The sequence below is a fragment of the Pholcus phalangioides genome, unplaced genomic scaffold, assembly GCF_987345545.1.
Source record: "Pholcus phalangioides strain wild (caught in Gottingen) unplaced genomic scaffold, Ppha-v1.0 ptg000013l_1, whole genome shotgun sequence".
NCBI classification, from domain to species: domain Eukaryota; kingdom Metazoa; phylum Arthropoda; class Arachnida; order Araneae; family Pholcidae; genus Pholcus; species Pholcus phalangioides.
The window spans coordinates 32,425,936-32,443,682 of record NW_028301606.1 but is presented as its reverse complement, the minus strand read 5'-3'; the positions used below and the strand labels follow the sequence as shown (position 1 = coordinate 32,443,682).

The 17,747-nt window shown below is 34.0% G+C and overlaps 1 protein-coding gene across 4 annotated transcripts in view; it reads left to right on the top strand.

Annotated features, from left to right (window-relative positions):
- Positions 1-17,747, top strand: part of LOC149078975 (cell adhesion molecule Dscam1-like) — a 348,553-nt gene that overhangs the window by 286,682 nt on the left and 44,124 nt on the right. For 2 of the 4 annotated variants that reach the window (XR_016193867.1, XM_089241216.1), the window contains exons 23-24: positions 2,542-2,689; positions 6,177-6,252. Coding sequence is in view for 3 of the 4 variants with exons in the window: in XM_089241216.1 (XP_089097342.1) it covers positions 2,542-2,689; positions 6,177-6,252 (224 nt within the window). In the remaining variant the exon portion in view is untranslated. Of the gene's footprint in view, positions 1-2,538; positions 2,690-6,176; positions 6,253-17,747 lie in introns of those variants that run through there. The other 2 variants (XM_089241217.1, XM_089241215.1) reach the window with 1 other exon arrangement.

Genomic DNA, 17,747 nt, shown 5'->3' with positions numbered 1-17,747 from the left:
CCACACATACTAGGGAAAGTTTTGGCACACTCGGTAAAGATTTCATTAAGAATATTTCTTATTTTTATAGTGTGCGTTGATGACGTAAGCATCATAACCCCCCCCCCCTGTCATCAAATGTCAGCATATCCGAAACCTCTTCCCCCCACCCTTCCCGATGCTGAAGTAATACTTGAATGACTCCGAAGTTATAAAGATTGGAAAATGGTAGCAACATATTCGTACATTCTTTTGATCTACTGGTTTGTTTTTTTTACCACTGCTCTCATAACTGTGAAAATTAATAAATAGCAACTTTCCTATAGAATTCCTCGTGTGCGAGAAATTGCAACCTGAGGCTTGTCATCATGAGTTTTAACGACGAATGAATTTTTGAAAAATAAGCTGATCTTAACTACTTGTAATATATATGCAAATACAAAGTGAATTACGATAAGGGGGAAAAATATGGAAATACGTACAAAGCATAAGCGTGTATTAAATAATATACAAAAATTATCTGCAATACTTGCAAAGTGACATAAAACCAAAACTCGTAAATATTCCAGATGAAGAAAAAAATATGATAATGAATGGCGAAAGTATATATAAGATCAGAAAGTAATAATTAAAAATAAAATAAAATATTAATATAAAATTCGAGTAAAAAAGCACATCATTTGTGCATAACTATAATTATTCTTATAATAGAAAATTTAATTTACATACATGGAATATATATAACTATACATATATATTACGGTAAATCCCGCCAACCTTATGAGACACAGTGGCCCGGTGCGAAAATTAATTCTGGGCTTTTTAGGCCCGATTTTATATATTTTCTGGGGGAAAGGAATCGGCATATGAAGATTCATGCACTACCACAAAATATGCAGGGATACTGAAAAATATATATTTACCAATGAAAATTCAAAATTAATCATAGAAAAAATCCCAGAATTGATGAAAATTCAAAAAATTCATGTGAAAGAGTGGAGGAAAATTCAGAATTAACGAGAGGAAAAATCTCAGAATTGAAAATATGTTTAATATATGAATTTTTTTTTTCACTTCTGTTTCGATAAGTGCTTGCCCCTCCCAAATCGTGGGGCCCTGTGGGACATTACTTTTCGCACACCCGTTCGTCTTCTTAAGCCCCTCCCCCACCCATCCGCCCCGAAGACTGGCAAAATCTAGGTTTTACCAAAGCGAGCTGGTATAAGCCCGAAGTACACTTGTAAACGTTTTCATTTCGGACTTTTACCAAGTCGAAGCTCGATTTGAAGAATTAGTAAAACATTATGAACAAAGAGTAACTGCTGGTTACTGATAACAATAAATATGGTTATTTAATAATTATAATAAAATTTACAATAAAAAATGAATTAATATCAACCACACTGAGCTTGTTATTTTATGACGTTAATTAAGTTTTGGGAAATAATAATTTCGTGGTGGTTAATGTATGCATTAGTTAATTATTAATTAATTAATTATAATGTAAAAATTGTAATTAATCAACTAACCATCAATTAAGATTCCTAAAAATATAATTATGAATTAATAAGTGCAAGGAAAATTTATTAAAAACGGGCTTCTACTGTTCTGGTAAATTGATTTACTCCGAACGGTATGAACTTTAAATCAATTAATTAATGACTTATTGGTAATTTTTATTTAGCATCATGGACATGGTGGTTAATTAATTAATTTGTTATTTAATAATTGATCGTAATTATTGAATAATTATTAGTAATTGATAATGCCAGGAACTTTTAAATTCATGATGGTTTATTTATTTGGCAAAAACAGGCTTCTACATAGTAAAAGTCCGAAATTCATAAAAATTTAAATATTCCGAGATTTTACCGAATCCCTTCAGTAAAACCTAGGTTTTGCAAGTCGTAGGGGTTTGACCGCAATAAGCACATCTTGTGAAATTTTACTTGAATTTTCTAAACTTTTTTGGCATTTATAAATGTTTATTTTCTTCTATGATATACATTTTTTTTCCATAGGTTTTTTACAGCCTTATAGCAAATATTTATTCTTAATTCTTTTATTTTTTACATCTCAATAGAAGTGATATTTAATGCATTAAAATCAATAGAAAACAACTAAATATTATAAAAACCTAAAAAGCAAACATTTTGAGTTTTATATTTATCAAATTATATATTCACCAAATAGCAAACTAAAAATTATAAAAATTGTATATACATAAAGTTGTAAACGTTACAAAATTATAAAATAAAAATGAAATTATTGGTATCCAGATAAAACACCACACATCCGTTCGATAACTTTATAACCATATAAAATATCATCAGAAATAGAAATTGAAGAACGGGGGATTCAAACGAAAAAATGATGAAAATTGTTTTAAAATCACTTCGAGGGAAAAGAAAAAAAAAACAATTGTTTTAAAGGAAAGTACAGAATTGTTTTGGAATAAAGAGGGGAAATCTTCATTGGAAAAGATTATTGTTTTGTCATTTCGTCTGTAACTCGAATGATCGTTTTCAATTCTTTCTTATTTTATTTCTGCATTTTCAGCAGAATGTCGATTCGCCCCATCATCGTCATCATCATCAGCAACTTATTCACCACAACGTGCCTATTCCACCGTACACTACTAGCTATTGGATGGACAGCTGTTCAGAAGCGAACATCCTGTGCGAGAAGCCGTCCTTAATTGGCCACAGAGGTCGGTCACAAACACACATTTTCTTGATTTCTAAAGAATCGTACGGAACGTCTTTTTTTTTATTTTATTTTATTTTATTGTATTTTTTTCCCGTCTTTTATACCGCAATTTCTTTTTTTCCATTCTTTTGAACGCACGTCATGGAATCGATTAATGAAAAAACGATAATGGAAGTTGTTGGTTGCTCTTCGGGGGAAGAAAACAGTGATTTGGGCGAAAAAAAAATGCATTGGAAAAGACCTTTCCATTTTATTTATTTTTTCTCTCTCCCGAAAAGCAAATGATCCTTTGCAAAGAACGGCTCAGGGATTCATTATGCAATCTCTGTGAAGTGTGAAGAAATTTCGGGGTTTTTTTTTCTTTCATTTTACTTTCACGTCATTGGGGAAGAGATAAGGAAATTTCGGCTTTTCTTGATGGTACTTTCCATGTTCTCATGATGATGTGCTTAAGATTCATTAGAATCACGTGTATTTATATCCGTTTAGAGCGACGATAAAATTGTGTAATAATATGCCTTCGTAAACATAGCATTCAACGTATTTATGTCTTGTTGAAAGGCTTTATAATTTCTTTTATGGAATAGAATTATGTATTACTAGCAATAATACACGTGCTGTCCGGGTTTTCTTCGTTTTCTGGGAGCATAAGAGGTGGCAAACCATTGTGAAGTCATGTACATGTCTGAAACGCAGTGTTAGGGAACTTAACTAAGTGAACATTCTAAAATTGATTGTTGAAGCCCAACAACCATTGTTTTCTGATGGTTCTTTGCGGGGTTTCTTCTTATGTCTTCCCGGATGGTTTCCTATTCCGGGCATTTGCCTAGCCCTGACGAATTTTTAAGGTAGCTTATCATTCAATCCGGGTCCAGTTGGTACATATCCTATATGTAAAACTTGGCGAAGATTGGTTTAAAATTGTAGATTTGTATAGAGGACGCATACACAAGCAGAAAATTAATCCTCTATGCTGTACATATCGATATACTTATTGGCAGAGAGGCTTACGCTAGGACTCGGGGGTACAGTGCCCCTCTTCCATAAGTTACCAAAGAGTAAAAAAAAAATATTGAAAAAATATCTTCAATATGCCATTTTAATCCATTTCTTTTAATTTAAATGGGTTTTGAGGGTTAGTAATCTAAAATTTAAAAAATAATATTTTTAAAAATAATTTTAAAAATAATTTTAAAATTTTGCTCATAGATCCTGTAGGTACTCTTAACTAAAAGTCCATTGGCACTTGGTACCTTGGAAAGATTCGGGAGGGGGGATTCATGAGCTTGAATGTTTTACTGAATAGAGGTGCGTGGTATTTTCACAGGTATGCAATAATTTGCTTTTGCCACTACGGCATGTGGTTGCTGCTGTGAATACATTAAGGATATTCCAAGTTATTAATTCCTTCAGATTGCATCACCATTTTACCGAAGCAACGTTTGACCTATCAGAAACCTATCAGTTTAATGCTCGCATTGTGTGTGTGCGTGCGTGCGCGCGCACGCACGCGATATTGTGAATATCAATTTCTATTACTAACCGTTCTTTTTTTTTTTTTTTTTGATGATTGAACTTAAAAAATGTGGTCATGCCCTGTACCTACACCCATTATGAAAGACAAGTTTTACAAGAAATCTTGTAGTGAATAATCATCCAAATCTTAAAAAATGGACAATCGCGTAAGCCCATTTATTTAAATTCATAACTATTGATAAACAACCTCGTTATTAGTACCAATGTACTTCGAAACTGTTTCCAATATTTTCCGTAACGCATGTATTGTCTAAACATTTTACGAATAGTATAAATAAATGTTGATATATAAAAAAAATGTTATTTATTTACATCCACAAAAAGCTGGTTGCACCTATATTGCGGGGAAGAAAAACAAAAGAAAAGGAGCTAATAATGGCATACTGTATATAAATATACTTTATATACTGCATTAAATTGAAATTTGTATCTAATCATAAACTTCAAATGTTTCAAAGTTTGATAGTCGTTCGAAAAATAACGCGTACGTCGATGAACAAACGAGATCGGATGAAAGCCTATTCCAAGCTCTGCCAGCCCGACATAAAAGTGAATAATGTAAATGGTTCCTTTTCTTACAAAGGGATTACGTGTGCACAGTTGGTGACTTCTGGTTCGAGAGTTCATGAACTTAAAGTTCGATGATAGAGTCAATTGTCTATCGTCTAACCATACAGCAGTCCCAAGTCGATGATAAATCCATGGCATTCTAGAGAACGTTGCGCCAAGCGTTGCAGTCGTTCAAGATATGAGAGGTCCCGGAGACTATGCAGGCACTTCCTGAAACGCTTTTGGGTTTTTGTTTTTTTTTCAATTTGTTCGATGTCACTAATTAAATAAGGGTTCCACACTTGCGATGCGTGCTAGAGAATCAGTCGAACAAAAGTGTTGAATGCACATATCAGAGTGTCGTTGTCGCACTTCGAACAGCCCCTTCTTGCATGTAAGCAACGGAGTTGTTTTTGCTTACGATTTTTCTTATATAGCTGGGTATTGAAAGGTCATGGTCTATATCCATACCTAGTTCAGAGTGCATGGCTACTGCTTTTATTCCACAATTATTTAGAACATATCGATATTCAGGATTGCTGATCTTTATGTTCAACACAAACGTTTTATCCATTGATTTAGGCAGTGAATTTTGTTCACTCCATATCAAGATTATGTGGCGATCACATACCAGTTGCATGTATAAGCATCCTGAAAATCTTTTACGATCTGGAAAAATTTCAAATCATTGGCATATACATAGCAAGGTACGGGGAGCAGGGGATCAAAATCACCAAGAAAATTCTGTGGTGTTTGGTCTGAACATGATAACTCCAAAATCACAGTTTTGAGATATAAGCATTTTCATTGTCATTGAAAAATCATAAATAAAGCATACACACAAATACAAATGAAAATATCATACTTCAACATATTGTTTAGCCGTACGCACGTGTTTATGCATTTATCTCGCGTCTAACTAGTTATAATTAGCAAGACTTACTTTTAGATCAAAAAGCCAATTTTTTGGAGACATCATGTTCTGGCCAAACACCACAGAATTGTTGGCATGCGTACTAGTGAAAGCTGCATAATTTAAGTCACACACTTTCTTTGGAGGGATATATGCAACAGCGATTCTGAATCGTGTGCATATTAAAAAGATATCCACAACAATAACTTCAAGATTATTAAACAAACAGAGGTAACAAGATATGCAGAGATTGAGTCATTGATAAATACACACACACACATCTCCCCGTGCGGAATCAACTCTGTTCATAAGAAAAATTTCGTAACCATCTGGGCAAATCGTATAATTAGTGTGGATTAGGATATCTAGGACTCTGAAACGCACAATATGTCAATATCATGACCAGTCATGTAAAAATATACACTATACAGCTTGTTTATTTTCTTGGATTCATAAACACGACCATTATTATTTCATTATTTATTTTCAGTGGAGACCGCAGAAGAAGAAGCTTTAGCTATAGTGTATGCGGAAAAAATACATGGCGTGAGGTTGAAGCAAACCAGGTAACGATTTTTAAAAGATACATTATTAATATTCTCTTCTTCTACGTAGTAAGATCCTTTACAAACGAAACATTGACATTATCCAGTTAGTAGCATATTAAGATTGATCGTGTGAGTTATAACGGTACTTGAAGAAGATATTACATTCACATTTGTAAATTTATCTAAAGAAATATCTGAATTGAAACAACAGTACATATACAATAGTATCTATGGAATTCGTGTTGAAGTAGAAAGACGTTAGTATGAGTTTCAGACATTACTGGAGATTTATAGGTAGACAGACTTTCAGAAATGTTTCGTTTATACTAAATCATGGATATTTTATAACCTGAATATACTCAAGTTTTTTAACTAATGTAAAAAGTAATCTGGAATGCTCTTCTGAGCTAATGGTATCTGTCTCGTATTAATTCTTCACTAAAACAATACCTGACCGACCTGTGGTATGGTGTGACCGACAGTACATGACAGACGGGAAAAAGAAGAAAAGCAGTGAATAAAACAACAACGAGAAACGCGAGCTGCTCACGGATTGTGAGAAACAGATACAAAATGTCTGCTCCTGTCACTAATAAAATAAAAAAGTTTTCTTGACAGTTTGGCTTCACCCATTGAAAGTTTAACAGTAAAAGTAAACCGAGTTCTATCCAACTTGTCTACTGGACAACTAAACCCAGGTAAACGGAAAACCCTAACTTTTCAGATCCAGGGCAGCAGAAATCACAAAAAAAACCTCCAAATCATCATATCTCTTTTAATGAATAATGTTTTTTTTCGATTTTGAGCAGATGCAAACTAAGGGGTTTCCCATTGAGAGCTCGAAATTACAAAACATCTGAACTTTTCAATGATAAAATAAAACGATTTCTCTCCACCGGATATATGCTATCTTGCTAACTAAGGGGTCATCTGCAGCCATTTTAATAAAATGGTCGACGACTTTAGTCGTCACGGTAGCAAGTTTAGTTAATGCTATGAACGGGTCTAGAGGGAAAGTAATCCTCTTACTGAATTGCAGAAGCACGTAAGTTTCCGTCGCATTTCCGTCAGACTCGTACTCAGCACACCTGCCTTTCTAAGAATACGAATAGCTCCTATGCATATCTAGGCATATTCGTGCCTTCTACGCTATTTCGGAAAGGGGGGGGGGGAGAGTACGCTTCAGGTACGTTATTTATATAGTTATTAGAATGGAAAAACTAACTGTTTTATACGGACACGCTTTCCTCAGAACCCATTCAGAAAGTTTCACTCTGTCTTTCCTGTTGCAGCAAAAAATATTCCACGTTTCATGTGCAATATTCACCGAAATATTAGAATTTAAAAATTAGAGTGAAATTGTAATACAACATCAAAAATTAACAGGTGACGCTTTTTACCCTAATTTACGCTGTTCTTCTCAAATTTTTCTCAAATTTTCGAATTCAAATACCTCAATTAATATTGCATTTGCAAAAGTCAATGTTTTTTTTCTTCCTTTTTTTGCGTCAGAAGAGACAGAGCAACAACTTTCTTACCGTGTTTTTGATAATAGGGTATCCGTATAAACTTCGTTTATGTATTTTAATAATCATACAACCCTTTGTAATATAAATGAAGTATCTCAGATCTACGAGTCATTTGGATATTGGATACTTTTTTAAACAGACAGTATACCTCCAAGCTCAACGGTTGGCCAGTAAAATGTGGCCTAGGGGCTTTCCTTACTGCCCTGTATAGTGCAGAAAATTTATTTGTGGAATTTACAATAGGTACCCACATGAAATCTTCATCTTGAAAAAAAAATTTCACACACTTTTCTTATGTACATAATTTCTGTTTCCGAAATGTCAAGAATTTCAATCTTAAGAGTGTATTGAACTTCGTAGTTTGAAAGATCAAATACATACCCTCATATGCTATAGCTTAAAAATGTTTCTTTTCTTTAAATTGAAAGAAAAAGAAATAGAACCTAAATTTATCAAAATATTTTATGCTGGGCATTTTTTTTATTGTCCTGACGAACTTGAATGTTGTAAAACTTGCGGCTTTATTCCATTGAATCCATAAGACGGAAGCTGGTGAACGAATCCTTCATACTTTTGTGTGCCTTATAAAGTAAATATTTCTTTTTTCCTTTAAATTTCTCGAATCATAAAATACAGCTGCTTTTTTTTAGTCACAGAAGACGAAGGAGAACGAAGAGAAAAAGAAAAACTGATCTTATGAGATTTTTCGTGAAAATTCGAAAAGAAAAAAAAAGAGGGGGGTAAAATGGAGGAGTGGATAGAGAACATACTTTGTATACCCTAGTGCTATCATAACGAAACGCAGTAAATGCTATCCGGATTTATTGACGCAATTCCGGTGGAAACTTCTCCTGCAAGAAAATTGATAGCCGCTGTTTAAGAATTCCAACAGCCTTTGTTGGTTGCGATGGCGTGGCGTCGGGCGATGAATACACTCCGCGAAGACGATTCCTTTTAAAAGACGCTCCCACTATTCTAAACCTTCTTCGGCTTCCCTCTCCCCTCGTTTTATGATATATGTTCCTTAATCTCGGTTCGCGTTTCAGTTTACCATCGGTTGAAGTATCCGACCGTTATGCAGATGTGCTGAATGCTGATGGGAGGATATCTGTCAATGCACTGATCTCGGCAGTTTGTCAGGAGGAAATTGCGAAACACCGGAATCACCGGAAATTAAAATATTCTCAAGGAATTACCCTCACGGAACCTGGACTTAACGATAATATCCTACGCAACATATATGGGATTTTCTTCGAGAGGAATTTCGCGAGGCCTCTTTTATCCTTTTGTTTGGATGTCAGCAAGTTGAAATTCCACGATGAATAATACTTAAAAGTACAGTGTTTTAGGTTTTCTTGGCTTCAGGTTTTATTGCGAATTAATGGTATTATATACAATTTATGCTGCAGTAAATGGATCGGGTATCGGTTTAGATAATGAATAATTCTCTTGTAGTTCCAAATGCTACTAGAGTATATAATTCTCAATTATTCAAGAAATTGTAAATCAAGGCCGTGACAGTGACTCGTATTTTAGAAGAACCTGTTGTTATAGCTCTTAATCTTGGGGAACAATGATTCACGTAAAACCTCCGTAATCGGAACTCTTATATCTGGAACAACCGGCGTATTTTGTATATTTGCAAATTTTACTGCTCCTCTCCATGTGGGCCTAGATGGTTATGCTAGAGCAGTGAACAGACTAAAAGTACACAAATAATTTATCAGCTCCCTCTAATTTTCCTTATTTATATAAAATCTCCAGGAAGAGCAATCGCATTTCTATTACAGTATAACTAGCCTTCTTGTTTGTTTCAAATCCCCATATTACAGTCTTTTTGAAATTCTACGGAAATGTTTACTAATACCCGAAAGAGGATATATCCTTTGAGCTAAAACCCCCTTCTTGTTGAGAAATTGTGAGGAATTGAAATCGGAACTGTTTAAATGTGTATTACGAATTATATGATACCATTTTATAATGTTCGACATTTGTCTATCATTCCATAGATTTCTTTGTGAAAGTCTTCCGAACGAGAAAAAAGTCTTCCGTTCAGCCTTTTGCAAAATTGATAACAATACAATAGACATTATTGTTATAACTTTGGTGCGAGGGAAAATTAAAATGCTGGAAGTCAACCTTCTGATCAAATTGGAAGTAGGGTATTCAATTTTATTTTATCGAATGATAACGTTTTGGAGTATCGTGACAAACATGGATTATCGAGTAGGTATATTTTAAAAACGCATATGTTTTCCTGGCTGAAACAGAACAGGTGTCGTCTAGACATATGTCTGGAAGAAATTGGGGTATTGAATACAGAGTTGAACTGAGACAACAAGATTATGAAAACAAATATGGATACATAGACATATATATATGTATATATACATAAATGAATGCTAACTATTTCTAAAACTTTTAAGCTTGTTATACCTTGCCTAGAGGATTGTTCAATGATTTCATAGGATTACGGACAAAGTAGACCTTTTCTGAAATTACCAGAATGTCCTAATCACAACTATAGCTGGTACTTCAGGATAGTATATACGAAATTATTGGCATTGCTATTCAATTATATGTATATTCAAAAGTTTCAAAATACGTCAATACTTCAAACTTCTCAAAGTATTTCCAAACTCAACGCTTCGTTGGGGCATAGTACTGACTGAGAGCATAACGATCGATGTTTTAATTACAACCTTAGTTACCATAACATCCGTTAGCTGTGAGAAGAAAACATTTGCATATCCATCCCATAGACAATTCCAATATTTTTACTCGCCTCTAAACATTATACGTATCTTACATATGCATCCCACGCTCGATATAAAGACCCTTATCTATCCACAGAAAACGGACATTATATTTGGGGGGCATTATATCAAAAGTTTGAAAAAAAGAAAAGTTTTTCAAGAGGATTCCGTGTTTGGGTTGACGGAAAGTACTATTAATTTTCTCACAATCAGTAATGTTGCAATCCAAATGTCGGGGAAAATCAAATGTAAAATAAAGTTAAAAAATATTTTAAAAAGTTGTATTATTTAGATTAGTATATTGTAGTATTTTATCTGCATGCTAACATTTATATGCATGCAGAGGTCCAAGAGGTATCGCGTATTTAGATTAGTTCAGACAGCTGTATTAAATGATTAAAAAAACAGTATGGAAACGTAAGTCCAATTTTCTAAATATTCTCCTGTTTTCTGAAAAAAAGTGATCACATCTATAAGTTGCTACTAGGCAACATGCCTTTACGTGATAGTCAGAACCTTTTATACCCGTTCTCCTAAATCTAGATTCCAAGAAATCACGACTTCAAAAAATGGAAGAGTCAGACATGCACATGGTATTTCTCAGAATACCATTTGTATCTCTAATAAAAACAGGTGCAAAATTATCCAATTTTATGTTAAAAGTAAATTTCAAGCCCGCATAAGGACGGATTTCATTCGCTCCTTTGCAGAAAAAAGCAAGTCAGAGCCGAGTCGAGTTCGAATGTCGTATTGGATAGAGTGGTCATTGCAGGTCGTTATATTGGATGAAAATATAGGATGGAACGAACAGAAAATATTCGAGACTTATCGTACCGGTCGTTATAACAGAACCGTTTCAATAGAGTATGATTTCATAACGCGTGTCGACTGTTTAGGACTGAAGTAAATGAAAATATTATCCTAAATGGCATTGTATATAAGATAATGACATATTTCTTAAGTCGCTATATCATAATTCTGGAATAAATCGAGAAGCTATCCATACTTAACTAAATGAAACCATAATTTTTGCGAGATTATATATATTTTTTTTCGTAGTGTTCCGTTATTTGCATGGGAGTTTTCTTGTTATTTTGTTTGCTGAATTTGTAATATGTTGCCGTACCATAAAAATATGTGCTTTTTAATTCAGCCACCTCGTTGAGCAGTTTGCCTGTTGTGGACTTTGTATTTATGTTTTGTATAATTTCAATTTATCGTATATCGTCCCCCCTCATGCCAGAAGCATGTGTGAGTGGGCAAAGTTCAAAAACTTGGGAAATGACGACGTTTGAATGTTTACTCTACCAGAGTGTAATTTTCACAAAATATCTGTAATATGTGTTTGAACAGGGGTATATTCGTGAACAGGGTATTCGTGTATCAGACAGAACTTAAACAGCAAAATAAGGAACACAACCAGCTGATTAACAGGGTAAGGTGGTACAACACGGCACGTAAGCCTCAACTAGATAACTTTGATGAATTGGTGTAGAAACAAAATTTGACTGCTAATAAAATGTGCATTAGCTCCCTAATCTTTTTCTTTGTTTGTTGTATACAGTCAGAATTCTACTAAGATAATCACGGGTAAAAGACGGATTCTATATATTCCAAGCAGATTTATATCAGGAATCGCAAATAATCTTTCCAACTTAAGCGGGTCAGTTATAGTAGATAATCGAATATTTCCTTCAATCAAATAACATTTTGTAAGTGAGAGCTTTGACCTTTGAAGATCGGACAAACCCCACTTCCCACCTCAGAGAGATATCGGGAAGCGTTCCCGAAGGATGGATGTATCCGGAAAGTTCTATTATCAACAACAAAACATTGTCGCTTCAGACGGAAGCAAAAAAAAAAAAAAATGAAATATATAAAAAATAAAACAAATAAATCAATCGATCTGAAATCATATAACAGATAATTAAAATCTAAACAACAAACGCCAATGGGCAATCAAAGTTATAAGATGATGGCGTATAGTCCATCCCATCAACAATCTAGCAATCGTAAATTAATCGGTGTTAAATTAATTTTACAGTGTCCAGCTTCTACATATCAGTTCGGTTATCGGATCTTCAGTAATCATAGGTCCGCCGTCATCTAGGCCGCAAGTTGTATGTCCTCGCCTGACTGTTGCACTCTCGCTAGGGTGGATACGTGGTGTCAGTAACCTACGGACAAGCTTCTTATGCTGTTCTTTCCCAACATTTCCCAGATTTTTAATTTGAGATATCTCGGCAATTATTGCACTAAGAAACACGGGGTTTTTTCTGTTGGCCTCCGAAATGACAGGGTAAAATCTACCTCTCTCTCTCTATCTATCTATCTAACTGCCCACCCACCCACCTACCTACCTATCTATCTAACTGCCCACCCACCCACCTACCTACCTATCTATCTATATCAATCACCCCCCCCCCCTCTCTCTCATTGGGTTATTTAGGTTAGTATATCCAAATAAAAAGTATATTTTAATAGCTATACAACACCTTAAAATATGATGTCTACACGTTAGTTGGATTCTTCTTCTGAATCCAAGTATGCCTCTAGGATCAACAGTAATTCGCCAGTAATTTGTGGACTTGCGACTCGATTAATCACCCCGTATATTGAAGCATCTCTAAAATTTTATCCTGTATGAGAGAATGTCTTTTATATGAAAAGAAGGTCTATACGCTACGGAAGCTAGTCTCAAATTTGATGAAAGAACGAAGTGTGAATTTTGAAAGAAGCAGTCACCTTTCCTTTATGAATCAAGAAAATATAACCAAGCATAACGGAGGAAGTAATGACAAATATTTTGAGCATTCACTTTTTCATCAAATAAAAATTTTGAAGATTTTTGAAGTAGCCAATTTGATATGAACTATCAATTCAGTCTAAATTTGAAATATTTGGTACTCTTATACGTGGTTGACTGTATTACTGCATGACTTTGTTTCTATTTGATATCTGTACTTTGAAATGAGAAAAAAAATATTTAAAGCTTAATTTTTCGTAAATTCTAACTTAACTAAGAATCTCTGGGGTCAACTTAATACCTAAAAACGAAGAAATAATTATAGATATTTTATTCTCATATATCAGTTTCACGAACAGCGCACTGTCATGCTTACGTGAAACGTTGTTTACTGAAGAAGTAATTATGTTCTTCTCTTGGGTTGTATATGTATACTTCAGATAGAGATAGGGTTCTAAAAAAATATATTCTCGGATGTCATAAGATAGTAGTCCCAGAAGTAGGAGATTATTTCTTGGAAAGTATTATACCCCGAAGGCAAGCAAAAGTAAGGCAACAGTTCTGAGATCGTAATGAAGAAAATAAAAAAGAAAAACATATACTCTCTCAGAGTAAAATGAAAGAATAAAACTTGGGGAAAATGAAATCGGTCGCTGCTGTGAGATGAGAGAGATTCACATTTCATTCCAACTTCTTGCAACTGTGGAAACGCCATATCTTTCTCTACTACAATTTTTTTTTTTCTAACTCCGAAACTCTTCTCGAAACAAGAAAATGGAGACGAATATACAGAAATGTATTTCTACAAGAATTTTTTTCTTATTTTTAGGAGAAAATATATTTGAACTTATAGACAGTTCTCAGTCTCGTACTTGTTCTCCTTTATCATTGATTTCACGATTTCTTTTTCGAGATTTTCTGAGTCACATTTTATTTTTATTTTATTTTATGAGTTGTTGACATTTATAATGTTATTTGGAAAGATGAATAATTTTGATTTTAGTTATAAGTCAGCGAGAGCAAAATTTCTGACACACTCAGTGTTTATGAAAATTCCCAGATGTCTCTAGGTCTAAATGTAGGTGCCGTAACTGGTTTCTAAACTTATTTCAACTCAGAGCAAAACAGTTTTTCATTCTGTAAATATCAGTTTAAATTAAGGGGTAGACGAATCCAAATATTGAGAGCATGGTTACTGTTTTTTTTTTTCAATAGACCTTTTTTAAGCTGAATATTGGATACACGTGTCTAAAATCAAGATCCGAAATAGATGTTAGTCCGAAGTCCTGTAATATGAAAAGCAATGCGCAACTATTTGGTGAAAAAACAAACAAAATTCAAGTAATTTTTATGCGAATTTTTTTGGAAGAAACTATTATTTTTTTGATATCGACAGGTTTGATGGTTCTCTTAGTTTCCGGAAATTAACAGTAGTGATCCTCAAGATGGAAGAGATGCAGATCCTCATAAGTCTGTCTGTCTCTCTCTCTCTCTCTACATCAAAAAATTCGCGGTTTTCATGGTCTAAGAATTTATTAACGAAGGAGTTTATTTATTTATTTGCTTATTTTTTTTTTCTATTTTCAAAAAATTTACTTTTGAGGAATTTTATCCTGGTTTTCGACGGAATTGGTTTTATGTCCTCGCCATAAACAGAAATGATATCTTTTCAAATTAAAGAAAAACAAAATGTTTCTTTTATTCTCACATGGTATAAAGGGTTCTTCGTAATCATAATTACTACTTATTTTAAATTGATAAAGTTAGTTGATTTTTTTGTAAATGAAAAACAGTTTCGTTTCATGTAAATTGTTTTCGTATCAATAACCATGACGTGAAAGACACTGCATTATGGAATGCGTCGTGGCATCGAAACACGAACCATATTTTAAATTAAAAATAATAAACTAGGCAATTTAACATGCGAAAGGCCACAGATCAAAAGGAGTGAGTATTAATGTTGTGTTGAAATATATTTGTTAATTTATATGTATATACACACACACACATATATATATATATATATGTGTGTGTTTATATATATATGTGTGTGACAATATATATGTGTGTGACAATATATATGTGTGTGACAATATATATGTGTGTGACAATATATATGTGTGACAATATATATGTGTGTGACAATATATATGTGTGTGACAATATATATGTGTGACAATATATATGTGTGTGACAATATATATATATATATATATATATTGTCTGCATTTCCACCATTTCTCGTACACCTTGTCGTTCTGGGGTGTTCTTTCAAGCAGACAAAAATTGACGTTCTCCTTCCCCATCTTCTCTCTCTTTTCTTCTGGATAATACCAATAAAAATTCTAGTAGGGTATTCAACCGATATCCTTACAATTAGTCATCAAGCAGCTGGAGCCCTAATTATCAATCCGACCTCAACGGTGGAGATATCCAGAGGGCCCGCAACTAGGGTCCAGATCGTCTGCACTGGGCAGTGGCATTTGATAATCAGAAGATACCCCGAAGATCCGCAACCAGCGTTCTAGGTCACCTAAGCAGGACAGTGGAGATCCCGAGGGCCCCCCGCCACTTGGGCCCTAGGTCTACATTGAGCAGTGACATCCGACGGTCTGTAGGTGCTCCGAGAACCCACACGTGAAATATCCGGGGGACCGGTACATTCTCCTGAAGCCGTCGTCAGGTCCCTGACGATCTCCTCCTGCACCTCTTAATCACATCGCTGTTCCGGTCTCTAGAAGACGTTTGGGACTATCGGTAAATTATTTGTTTATTTAACCGTCTAATTTCTATCCCCATCTAAGTATATCACGAAGAATAATAATGGCAATAGCATTAATTTTTATGGTTAATCATTTTTATTTCGATACTTCAATTTAACCGAATTTCTAAGTATTCCATTAGGAAAAGTATTCAGAAATAAGTGATGAATAGGACTGTTGTGAACTCGGGGGCCCCCTCGCAAGTATTTCAAAAGAAATTATTAAAGAACATTTATTATGATTTCAACGAAAACAATGTTTCTTTTGTGTGTTCACTGTGTCATCTCATTGGTTCCATAAACTTCCGCTTGATATTTTTCTGCTTTCATTTAACCTGGGTAGTTTCGATAGTACCCCCTCCCTCTCTCATCACGGCCTACCCCTTAACTTTAACTTCTTAATTAATTAGAAGACGGTGAATTTAATCCAAATAACCTTATAACAATGTTATTGAGATATTTCTAGATTACAAAAAAGGTCTAATTTGAGTGGTTAATTAAACCGTGGGGATGGAATGATATTCCTATGTATGTTTTAATGTCTAGGCGCCATTCAGTATAAACAAAGTCGCGCGCCAGTTTTTGTCATGATGATGAAAAAGTGTCGAACAAGAAATGATTACAAAGTAGTGAAAGCGAAAAAAAGTATTTCTCCTTGATCAAAATGAGAATAAAATCTGTCTAAAAGTAAAATATTTTGAAAGAGAAAAAAGCGATCATGACAAACGCACCATATTGGGAATGCATCGAGACCTTGATTTAGTACTGATTCCTTTATTATCCGTATTCAGAAAGAAATATTATCAATTTTAATCGTTTTGTGTTAGATTGATAACATGTGCACGTTGCTATAAAATTACGTACAGATTAATTACAAAGCTATATGTTATGTTTCCGCTTGGAACATTTACATTATTTTCAAATTGCGTTATTATTTATATAATTTCGTATTTGTATATAACTGTGGAATTGTCAGAAATATTTTTTTTTACAAAGAACAAAGGATCTCAAATTTAATATTTTTTCAATATTCCACTAAATTCATCAATCACGAAGGCGATCTATAAAAGACATTTTTCATACCATCCTCTCTTTGGAAATATCCCTAATCGGTAGCATAATTTTTATGACATCAATGTTTCGTAAAATATTATATTTCAATTATCACAAAAATATTGAAATCACTTCAGAAACATCAGAACACACATGAGAGGTGTTCTTTCTCGACTATTGAAATCGCGTACAATAATAACTCAACAGAATATTTTTTCTCTACTCACAATTTGAAATATAGGATGAAAATGTTGAATAATATTCCATATGAATATTATCTTTGAATACGCTTTTCATCAGTCTGAATTTCGTTTCGAATAAACTCAGCGACAGTATGAGATATCATCAAAGGTTTTGCTTTAAGCTCTTACGACTGAATTGCGTGAATCATGCAGGTGGACCGATTGTATTAGACGAACTTGGAGTTTCGGAGGAACAAATAAGCAGCAGAGAATGGCAGTTAAATACATACGTACACATACATGGATATATAGCTCACCTGAAAACGGTACTCCGGGAAACAGCATCGTGGCACGCTATATGGAGCTTAGGACTGCAAATACCCTAGGCAACAACTAAGAGACTTGAAATTCGCGATATATTTTAGAATGTGGTGAATTACCACTTTCCATTGTTACGTAGTCTCTTTCGGATTCTAAGTAATGTTG